Source organism: Nilaparvata lugens, chromosome 7, assembly GCF_014356525.2.
Source record: "Nilaparvata lugens isolate BPH chromosome 7, ASM1435652v1, whole genome shotgun sequence".
NCBI classification, from domain to species: Eukaryota; Metazoa; Arthropoda; class Insecta; order Hemiptera; family Delphacidae; genus Nilaparvata; species Nilaparvata lugens.
In genome coordinates, this window is record NC_052510.1 from 51,629,065 (window position 1) to 51,641,355 (window position 12,291).

Consider the following 12,291-nt stretch of genomic DNA (forward strand, 5'->3'; position numbering starts at 1 on the left):
AACAGACCCTTGCGATGCATGGGTTATCTGCTAGTAATACATGTTCATGCTTTCTACAGGGTAACTATAGCATCACGTTTGTATTTATTTTCACTCATTACAGTTAAAATGTTTTCGAAGTAACTTATGATTTTATGTTAGTGTGATAATATCGTTCTGTAATGCTGTTTCATGGCAAGTAAAGGAATTTGATGTATGTTGAAGGTGCTCTGGGAATGGAGTGTGAGCGCGGGGGAGTGGTGCAGTACGCGGGTCTGTGTCAGTTGGCGGTGGCGCGGTGCGAGAAGGAACTCGGCAACAGTAGCAATGCAGCCTGGGCTCTGCGCACCGCGGGAAGGCACTTTCTCATCGCCGACTCTCCTCCCTTCATCGAACCTGTCTCTGATCGTTTCGAGGTAATCACTACGCCTATAAAAACTCAGGAAGTCAAAGTGCAAATTTTTAATGAGAAAACATGAAGAACCCAATATATAACCTATAAACTTGAGTGTTGATAGGAAATGACATTGGGTAATACGGCGAGGCAGAACATCCAAAAGGATCTCTCTGCCGATAAAAGCCATAAGAATAAATAGATGAATAAAACTACGCCTATAGTGAGGTCCACGTTATAACGGCAGTGTTTTTTTGGCAATGGCATTGCTATATCCTTGTCTATCACTCAACAAAGCGGATAGCGCTATCTCTTTCTCGCTTTGCTCTGTTGCCAGATCTTCTTTTAACAATGTAGAATGAATAATTAATTTACAAAATAGTTCATCTTATTTATGAAAATTCATTATGAAATTATTGATAAGTATATATTCTTGCTTAATCTGTATAACAGTATCAAGTTCTTTGCTTATATCGAAATAAAATCAGTTTATAATCATGAGTGCCGGTCAAGTTTTAATCGTGATTAATTCCACGAGAACAAATCAGAGATGCCGTCTTTTCAAAAAAGCCTTCTCTGATTGGTTCTTGTGGAGTTAATCACGGTTAAAATTTAACCGGCTTTTGTGCAATCGGGCCTGAGACTTGAACACTAGTGAGCCACCCTAGGATTTGAGAACGTTCTCTAAATGCCGTTGGTACTCTAATATCAGATATTAGTCCATTGTTGATCTTGAGTCTTTTAATCAACAGAATAGCCTTGCATTCTTCTCAACAGAAAATAATATTATTTTAGTAAAGTGTCGATTGTATTTTGTAGGGCGCCCTGGGCAGTTTCAGTGAAGCTAGTCGCCTGTGGCAGTCTGATGTGGAGGTGCCGCTCAGTGCCGGTCTGAGCCTGGAGACAGGGGCGGCGCTCGATCACGATCCGCACCAGGCGGTCACTCACTACGCCAAGGCGGCCAGCCTGCTCTCTTCTTGTCCGCCACAACAGCTTCCCGCCCTCTGCCAGCTGCTTTCTTGTCGAATAAAAGCAGGTAACTTGACGCTATAGTGAAGTTCACGTTATAAAGTCAGAGAAAATGATTGGAAGGCAGAGTTGCCAAATCTCATATTTCCACCACTCTCTTCAGTAGATAACTATGCTTCAAGTTTTCCAGGTATATCCGATGTTAGTATAAATTTGTTAGTAATGATCGACTATATTTTATTTGGCGAGATAATTTATTCTTCCATGGTTTAATAATAAATTATCATTGCAGAGATTAGATATTTTGGTACAGTAGTCTATTATATTTATACATAGTCTACATCGATTTGACAGCAGTGCGGAGTTAGAAAGGGATAAAGCTTTCTGCTTCGTCCAATGACTCAAGGATCTCAATATAGTATAATTAATACTATTTTAGTAAAATTTGTCGAGTGGCTATTTTTAAATATTAATATTAGAAATTACAAATTCTATTTTTCAAAAGTTCTTTTCATTCACGAAAATATCACTTCTAACTCAAACTTTGAACACCAATCTATAACATAAATGTCCGTTTTATTGTCTCTTTTCTGTATAGAGCTACTTGTAATATAAATAAAAAAAATCTCAGTACCTTTTTTTAAATTATTTATCACAACATTTTTCAACATTGATGCCATTTTCAATGAGGAAAATGGCATCAATGTTGAAACGTGTTGTGATAGAATAATTTTTAAAAAAGGGTACTGAGGTTTTTATTTTTATTTCTATTCATAAATGTCCGGTTTCACCAAGCTCGGTCGAGACAAATTACATGGTCAAATCAGGTACGTGTTTCACTGGAACGTTTGATTATCATGCCCATAGTTACTATCAATAATTCCAGTAAAATCATAGTTTACAGAATTCCAGAAATCATATATGTAGCAGTGCACTCGTTGTAAACCGTAACTGACTCGACCATGTACAAAAATGTTTTGATCGAGCTTGACGAAACCGGGCATTATAATTAAAGTCATAAGTTATCATTATAAAGTTTGCATAACTATTGTTAATATTGTTTGGCCAGGTGATTATGAAGGAGCATTGAATACAGCCAATGATTTGGCAGCTGCAGTTGATAGTTCAACCTCGGTTCCTTTTGGCTTGTACTCGGACATTCTCCTAAGGTAACGCTTAATGGTAACCTAAGGTAATTCTTTTCATTCACCAGAACATATTTCAATAATATTCCTACTGAACTGTATGAAATATGACAGTTTTATATGCGAGTGACATAAACGCGTTGAATTTTTTCTGCTCGTTCAAAGAATGCCTCTTGTGAGATTGTCTCTTATGAAAAAACTAAACTAGCGTAATAGATGCGCCCCATAAGCGGTCATGCACTCTAAAGACGCTACCAATAAATTCACGCTCGTATAATATGATGTATGATGCATTATGACGCTCGTATAGTTGGGGTCTTAGATTTGTTTAGATTATCAAAAAATTTACAAAACAGGCAAAAAATTGTCCACAGCAAGTTATTTAATTAGAATGAAATTCATAATTTTTTGTAAGTATTGAAATGTTATTATTTTTTTTCTATTGTGGATGATGCCCACATGAGCTTATGCTTGTGCGTGGGTAATGGGAAGTGCGTTGGTGAATTGATGAGATAGTGAAAAGTCCATGCCATCGGCGGGATTCGAACCCACGAACCAGGCGGTGCTAGCAGACCGAAGTTTCTTTCGCTCCTTACCACTACATCAACCCGGCCGACAATTTAGTTTGAAAAAAACTGATAAAGAGTATTTGAAACCCCCCGATAAGAATTATTTTGATACTATTTCATCTTATATTATTGTAGATGAATGTTATTCTTGAACGGAAGTTAGGATTGTGCAAAGAGAACAAGTTCAGTCTTTACTTGTATTGAAAAAAACCTTTAATTGTAACAAAAAAGGATGAAAAGGAAAATTGTAAACATCAGAACCGTTCACCCTTTCAAGGGCCTAACAATACGATATTTTGTGTCTTTCCTGGCTTCAGTTGAGCATTGTAACCTACTTAATCACTCATCACACTTTCAGTACAATAAACATTCCAATGCTTGAGGGCTCTCATTAATTGATGTCTGAAAATTTTATATCTAGAAATTTAGACTCTGCAGAGTACATGTTTGGTTTACGTCAATTAAGTAACGTGTAATATAATTATTAAGTTGGACTTTTGAACTAATGTATCAGTTCCATAACTGATTTTTCAAAATTCACCTCCAAAAAGACACTTATGTTTAGTGAAGCTGTAGCTCACTATTTCTAGTTGTTAGACCCATTTTTGAGGAGTTCTATTCAAATGTAACAACATAATTGGCATTCACAATATGCATTTCATGCACTATCTATTTACAGTTATATTTTTAAACAAACTGCTTTTATTTCAAAGTTTCTCGTCAATTGAATGAAAATGTAGATCTTGAAGTTGGTATTATATTATTGTTTGTGATTGCTGTTTTAGTTTCATTTTGCTCTTTGTTCTTTATTGTCACATTTTAATATTATAATTATTTTTTTGCAGGTGTGAAATAACCAGAGTATTGCTGGTTCTTCTGTTGCGACCACCTCCTTCATGTTTATCACCAGTGTTATCGACTTTACTTGAGAAATATACATGGCAGAATCAACCCCCTGGTGAGTTGGTTTACAAACTCTGTTCAGGGTTACTACAAATATCACTGGATCTACTGTTTTTCATTCAATGTTCATATCGTAGACATACTAAAAGGATCTAGCAAGTCACTTTTAGGCTGTTGTTGAAAAATAACTGATCTTTGTATCGTATCAATTCAATTATCAGCGCGATTTTAATTGTAAAAAATCCTCATTTATTCCACTATCCATGACGAACTGCAAGTTAATAATCCGTTTTTAACTTTTTTCGACGACACTACAGTCTAATTTTTGAATATAAGTTATTAAAAGCTAGTACTCACATGTGGAGCGCTTTCGGATTTTTTAAATCTATTTTGAACACTGCTGTCTTCATCTCGTTGTCATTGGTAGGTAGGAAGCGGTCGGTTGGTGTCGATAGTGTTGGCGGTTTTATTTGAATTTATTATTGAGTCAAACAGTTTATGGGACTTGAAGTTCAGTTGCTCGTTTAAGATGTTTTGTGAATCAGCTTTTTATGTTTGTAGATTTCGTATTGTTCTAGTGTGTTGAGTTTAGCTCCTTTAGTTTTTATTCGTAATAGCAATTAAATTTTTTTCGGATTTAAAAAAAACCTTAAGCGCTCCACATGCGAGTACTAGTTTCTAATAACTAATATTTAAAAATTAGTCTGCAGTGTCATCGAAAATAGTTCAAAACGGATCGTAAAAAATCATTGTATTGTCAACATAAAACTCTAAAATCCTGATCAATATGAGATAAATATATGATTCATATATATGTCCCATATGACCAGGTGACAATTTATGTAAAACAACTGTCGGCCTCAGGGTTACAGTGTATGCTCCTTTCCACAATGCAAGACCATATTCGAGTTTAGAATTTATCAAAGCATAGTATACAGACTTTAAATCATTGTATTGTCAACATAAAATCAAATTGAAATTTATTTATTCCATCACAATGAATACAGTGAATTTATGCAGAGAAGACTATCTATGGCGGAATAATTGTATAAACATTTCAATGAAGTAAGAAGTGCTTTAATTTGTGGGTCAATACTAGAATTGTTTTCTTCATTGAATACACTAGCCTAATCTTATGCCTGGTTTCAAAAAGCTTGGTCAAGACATTTGAACATGGTCATATCAGGTATACTTTACAACGAGTGCACTGGAACATATGAATTCTATACTGGCGATAGCTACTATCGATAATAATTCTAGTGCACATTTGTAAAGTGTAGTCGCCGGCTTGACCATGTTCAAATATGACTGAGCATGGTGATACCGGCATTATTATTCTAAACAACTTCTGAACATTTTATTTCATGGTGGTGTTTTTCACGTTTAATATAGATAGGTTGTAAACTTATGGTACTTCCATAATTCTCAAGAATAAAAATGGAAAATCTCAAGTACCCTTTTTTAAATTTTACTCACATTTTGTACTCATAAATGTGAGTAAAAAATTAGAAAAAGGGTACTTAGATTTTTCATTTTTTATTTTTAGTCTTGATGATTAAGAGTAGCCCTAACAAAAAAAGGTACTTCCATAATTATATAGGTGTTCATATAAGACATATTTTAAGCCTATAGGTTTTCCATATGATATGCATAATATAGTACTTGATTTCTCTCAAAGTATCCTATAAATAGCTAATAAATAGTAGCCTAAAGTAAATATTATACACTTATTTCAAGGTTGAGTGATAGAGAACTCAAAAGTAACTACACTTAATATATGAAGAATAATTATTAATATATAAAGAATTATTAATTAATAATTATTTCATTGTAAATTATTGTCTTTGTGAATATTTATAATATTATACATATACATTTTGAGAAAAAGAAGCTGAGGAGCGAACTGCGTGGTGACAGTTTGTTGGCGCGGCCAAATATCAACTTTGATATAGAAGGCCTTGGGAGTAAGTTAGTAAGTAATATTTTGAGAAGTTGGAATAATAATGCCAGGTTTCACCATGCTTGGTCATGATATTTGACATTATTATTCATTGTAAAATATTGTTTTTGTGAATATTTAGTGACAGTTTAATTATCCAATTGCAGTAAAATGGTTGGATGAGCAGCTATTTCTGCTGCTGCAGTCTCTGGTACTCGCCTGTCAAGCACAGGATCACGAAGCACTTTGTGAAACTGAGGGCCAGCTGTGGAACCTGCTAGACAACGAACAGCAACATCTGCTCAGCTGTTTGATCAGGACAATCACAACCAGCGGCTGAAGCGACTCAAACAATCTGCACAATGATGGTACGAGTGACTCAAGGTACGTCAATGTGGCTAACACGTGGAGTATGCCTATTCACCGGGATATCAGAGTTTGTGATTATGCTAGTCTCCCATGGAAGGAATTTCAGATGTACAATATTAATATGTAATTTGCCCTCTCATCACTGATACTATAAGGTATTATTGATTGTATATATTATAACCTATTAAGGTTAACGATACATGTAAGTGTGAATATTACAGGAATATTCTCAATACTATTAAATAAGAAGACTAAGAAATTGTCAAAAACTACAGATTCTATTGATAGTTAGAAAGACCGGTTTCGGTTGTTACACCATTGTCAATCTCTGATAAACTGAAAGAATATAAACAATAGTGTATTGTTATGGTTTTTGACAATTTCTTAGTCTTATTTAATATGAATAATTTATTAATTACCAGAATATCAACTTCTTAACTATAGAAAAAAATATTCTCAATGCTGTTTAGAACGGTTCATTATAACATATGAGTGAAGCACTTGTTGGTTACAAATAGTACAGTCTAAATTATCCGACCTAAATCGGCCATGGGAACATCAAATTACATAGAAAATGATACAAACATCTTGAAATGAAATTTTTACTTTAAAATATATTTTCATTTTTATAGAATTTGATATATAATGTGTATTTAACTAAACACAATGCAATACAATTTATATATCAGTCAGCATTCACAAATGAGTGAATAAGTGATAAATAATATTTTACAATCTTGTTTATTGTAATATCTGTTTTATATCTAAATCTGGGTGAAAAGGTGTGGGTTGTTCTGAAGGTTGGATGATCTAGACTGCTGTACATTATTATTGTCTAGTTTAGATGTAAGTGAGTATCTTGTATATTTAATCTAAGTTGTTGATCTAGGAATTTTGTGAATCTCCATGCTGTGTAGCTATAGTTTTCGACTGACTGAATCACTCACTCTCCTGTGTAGGGTCAAAACTATTAGGGCGGAGACACACGGGGTGAAAAATAGTCGTCCGTAACGAACCGGAATGATTTGCTAATAACCGTGAAATAGGAGAAAACACTTTGGGTCTTCACACTGTCAATTCTTGGACCCAGCAACTTTTCGATTCAATACAATTCCGAGAAAGGATTCTTTTGTCTAACATTTAACTGCCTATTGATTCACAAGTCTCCACAGCTGTGAGCTGGGTGGAAGGTAGAACTCACCACTTGTTTGAAGATGGATAATCACAGCGTGAGAATTCAAATAGAATTTTCTTGATTCTCCATTACCGTACATAAAAATATTATTTATTTGTTCTCTTCGACTTGTTCTCTTCTAACAGTATTGGTATAAAAATTCTGGAATTCAGGTGTTTGTTGTTGCAAGTCAAATAGAATAGCATAATACAACAATGGAGTGGCAAAATCGTAATAATTCCACTCAATGAAAGAAAAAAATAGAAAGAACAAAGAAAGTGGCAAAATCGTAATAATTCACTCAATGAGAGATTTTAATATTTCTCAAAAATGATAAACATGAAATTATATAAAACAAAATTATAAAAAGATGATGAAATAACATAAAAATTAGGCTGAAATTCACATAATTAAATCTTTTTAATCAATGTTCAGAAGAGAAGCAACACCAAATTAATTGTGTTGTGGTACACTTGTGGATGATGGTGTGGTGTATTGTGGTGCAAGTGTGCATTTTGTGCACTAGTATCCAGAAGCAACTGAAGCTAAATGCAGAACTACAGGTTCACCTGTATATATTTTTACCTGGTGGACAATATTGTTTGTATGTGCGATCATTTTGAAACTCCTGTCTATCTTTTCATAGTTCATCTGTGAAATATCCGAGAGTTTGCTTCTGAAGTTCAATAACTTCTTTGTTCTATGTGAAGTCGAAATTCCGAGAAGCCTTACAATAAAATCTATAAATACTTACCTACACCAATTCTAGTTGTTAAGTTGAGAGTTATGAATGCTTGAATGATAATGACTTCAGAAGTGTTAATATTTTTACCGGTACTATTAGCTACTTAGCTTACTATTAGCTACTTACTACAGCTATTATCAGTTAATTGGAATTTGATATTATTTAAAAGCAATAATGTTTATCCTAGAAAGCTGTTATCATTTTTTCTAATTCAACTATGAAATAATGACCTTGTATATACTCACCAATGAGTATGAATTTGTACTATGGAAACTTTACTTGTAAACTTTACAGAAAAATATTAATATTTTTGGTCGTAGAAACAAAAATCAAGCTTCTATGGACTCAGTGAGTCGAGTAGATTATTATAATATTAAAAAAAAATATCTCGAAATCAACGATTCGAGTTTTTTGATATAGGGAAACAATAAGCAGGCAAACAAAGGCTAGTGACCCTCAGAAAAGTGTAACGAATGAGTTCCGGTGACTAAAATCAACCAATGTGAACGTTTGTATGCAGAACCATATGCGCTATTACTATCGCTCTCCTCTGAAAATAGGACAGGTTCTATTTTCTGGCAGAATTTTTCTATCACGGATGCCAGTCTGACAACTCACATTTAAAAAGCACATGTTCCATCTTTTTGGGAACTATTGGTCAACGAAAAATTCACCCGTGTGAAGGGGCCCTTATTGGAAAGTCGACATTTTTTCATACTTTCAGTTGTGTTTTTATCTGCATTGTTTTCAACATCAACAAGTTCGTTACTATTTGGAACTGCTGTTACTGGTGGTAGGTCTACTGTCTTCACCATCATCCTGATTGCTACATTTACTGTCACTATTCACACTGAGACCTAGGGAATTCCATGCAACATTTGTCATCAATATAATCAACAACTTTACTCTCAAATTCAGAATTCGAATTGTTATCCTAAGTATCAGCATCATGGTTGTTAGTTATTGGATCTGTTACAGAATTATGAAAATACAAAATAATTGTATTTACACTAAAATTACATCAACCTATTGATATGAGCAATTTCAATTGTCCTCGGGTATTGTCCTTGTTATTAGTTAAACAAATTTAGATCAGGGGACGAAGGTGGAAAACCGATGAGTTATTGCTCATATTTTCAACAGTTTTTTTTATTCTTTATCCATGAGTAAACTTCCATGTTTCTGCAAGCATTTATCAATTCTGTATGACTCGTGTAGGCTATTAGAAGTTATACATTTTACACTGAGACTATAAATGAACCCCAGTTGATGAAACATAATTTTCAAGCAGAACCAACTGAAATTATAATTGAATAATAAATATATCCTGAAATAATATTTCATTTTCAAATAGAATGTACTTAGCTAATTAATCTCTCGCCAAATTAAAAAAAAAAGATAGAATTTGAATAGGTTAGCTTATTATGTTAGTTTCATACGAACCTATTTTTCTACTGTCTGATTACTACGGTACAGTAATTGTCACTATCCAGATTTAGACCTGGAGGATGCCAGTCTTGATTATCTCTGATTTTTACAAAAACAAAATTGATATGCTATCTACAAACAAAATACACGAATAATGAACTAAATCAAAACAAATAATCTTCTTTGTTGATATGAATGCTTTTTGACTCTCTTAATTTCATGTGTGTGGATAATCTCGTATCGAGGTGATGCTTCATTCATCAACTTCAGCTGATTTCTTGATAAGAGAGCTTGAACCACATACGGCCTATAAACCACCGATCTGTCTTACGGTACAGTCAGAGTGCACGTCGACTCCGATTCAGATTCAGTTTCCGAAAATCGGAGTAACGGTACGGCCAGAGTGCACGCCGATTCAGATTTTCGGCGCGTGTTTCACCTGAGTCAGATATTCTGTTGGTGGCCACATTGAATGCAGGAAATACGTCGCCGATACTGCCCCGATACGACGCAAGCCAGTCGTAGTTATGGAGTTTTCAGATGAGGACTGAAACTGTTGTTAAGTTACAGCCAGTGAAAAAAGATGTTCATGATATTAATAAGTGTAGAAGTGATCTTGGCGAGTACCATCATCTTTTCCCTTAGCTTAGAAATGACAGAGCATGATTCTTCGAATATTGTAGAATGGAGCCCGAAACTTTTGACTACATATTGAGTAAAATTGAACACCGTGTTATAAAAAATTGGTGTAACCTACATAAACAAAGGATCCTTCCTGAGGAACGCCTAGTTGTAACCCTAAGGTAAGGATAATTAATTTATAATTAAAGTAATATTAATACTGTAAAGCTAAAACCAAGCACACATTTTTATTTCAAATTTTTTATCTATTTGGCAACCTTGATTGTAAATTTCAATACTAATTAAGGTAATTAGATATTTTACAATAAAAACAAACTGTATTTAAAAAACGATTTTCTCAGGAAAAAATTATCAACAGAAAGGATTTTAAAAAGCAATAATAGGCTACATGTAATATGTAGCTTAAACATTTCAATATGTATATGTACATCTATGATACCTAACGTAGCCTGGTTATATCTAGGTCAGATAGCACATAATGACAAAATGTTAAAATTACTAGAAAATTGGCAATGCTTATTCATAAAAAACACACTTTAGTATAATGACACTTTATTCTTTTGAGATTGTCAAAAATTAAACATTATTTATTCAGATTCAGATTCAGATTCTGAAGTGGAAGTTGGACTAACATACTGTATCTGTGTAAATGATGAAGTAGATTGCTGCAGTTGTGGGTAAGCAAACTCTTCAACAACCTGCTGTATGCGGTTTCTGAATCGTAACTTTATATTTGCTGGAATGTTAGAGGCATGAGGCAAAAGGCTGCGAAAGAACAGCATATCATCGTTGTTTTTTTGGCGCTTTTGGAGAACTGACTCTAAAAACTTGGCTTTCTTCTGCTCAATTTCAATTATAGCTTCATTAAACTGGCTATTGTTTGCACTTAGTTTCCTCTTCCGAGATATGTCAACAAAATTTGCTGCGGTTGCTCTGGATTCAGGTTCATCTGTGTCGTCAAATTCGGTTTCGGGCACTAGTCTACTAGTCTCTTTACTATTTTTGTTAGTTATTGTTTGATACTTTTTATCCTACTGTTTTGTGTGAAAATCTCGAAAACAGTTCTTATTTTTCGTGAAACAAAGTCTAATATTGCACTTTTCACACATCACATGAGCATAGCCGTTCACACAGAACCTGCAGCGTCCCTGAGCAACATCAAACTGTGGCCAATGTCCTACATTGTCGAATCTCACATCTTGAATTGGAAGATTTGTCAATTTCATTTTTTTGGGTGTTTGTTCACTGTTGCTAGGTCGTCCCACTTTTTTCCTCTCTGTGGACTTCCCAGCCTTCGTCAGTGCAGTAGCAATTTCTGACTGAAATTTCAGCAATGAGTATTGATCTTTGTCTCCAGTGTTATTCCTTCGATACTCTAACCAGCCATTCACTGTAGCGACTCCAATGCACCAGAAAATGATTCTCATGTACCATCTTCTGGACCGTATGTCGATTCTATATAACTCAAGCAACATGTCAGCTTTATCCACAGCCCCCATAAATTTATTATATTCTTTGACCACAAACGGTTGTGCAACTTCCACTTTTCTTTTCTCAGTAGAGTTCCATCGTTTACATGTATTTTCTGGTTCCACACAAGCATATGTAGAAATAAAATGAATCGATTTTTTGTCATACCAGCGCACCAGTCCCACATTATGTTGAGTCTCAACCCTCCAGTCCCTACTTCCCCGACCAAGTTTTTTCAGTTCCCCCTCACAAGTAAGTTCACATCTCCCCATTCTGTCCTGCCTCACAGTCCCAACACAAAAAATAACTCTTTGTTTGAGAGCAACTGCTAGTTGTAAAGACGAAAACCAATTGTCAAAAAAAAAACTTTAAAATGTTCACCTTCAGGTATTCCTCTACACAGTGACATCACAATATCACCAGAGAATCCAATGCCTGTCTCATCACATGTCACCTTTCCAATATAGATCTGGAAGTCATACATCAAGCCACTTGAGCCTGCTCTCATGAATACCTTTGTAAGCAGGATGTGCCTTCACTGAATATGTAAGGGTGGGAAAATGAA

General features: G+C 34.5%; 1 protein-coding gene across 2 annotated transcripts in view; it reads left to right on the top strand.

Annotated features, from left to right (window-relative positions):
* The window catches only part of LOC111046464 (40-kDa huntingtin-associated protein), a 53,350-nt gene that overhangs the window by 3,649 nt on the left and 37,410 nt on the right, over window positions 1-12,291 (top strand). Inside the window, exons 3-7 of one of the 2 annotated variants that reach the window (XM_022332023.2) lie at window positions 205-395; window positions 1,193-1,409; window positions 2,412-2,511; window positions 3,902-4,014; window positions 6,066-9,219. In XM_022332023.2, coding sequence (XP_022187715.1) covers window positions 205-395; window positions 1,193-1,409; window positions 2,412-2,511; window positions 3,902-4,014; window positions 6,066-6,238 — 794 coding nt within the window. In that variant the 3' untranslated portion in view covers window positions 6,239-9,219. Of the gene's footprint in view, window positions 1-204; window positions 396-1,192; window positions 1,410-2,411; window positions 2,512-3,901; window positions 4,015-6,065; window positions 9,220-12,291 lie in introns of those variants that run through there. The other variant, XM_039433058.1, reaches the window with a different exon arrangement.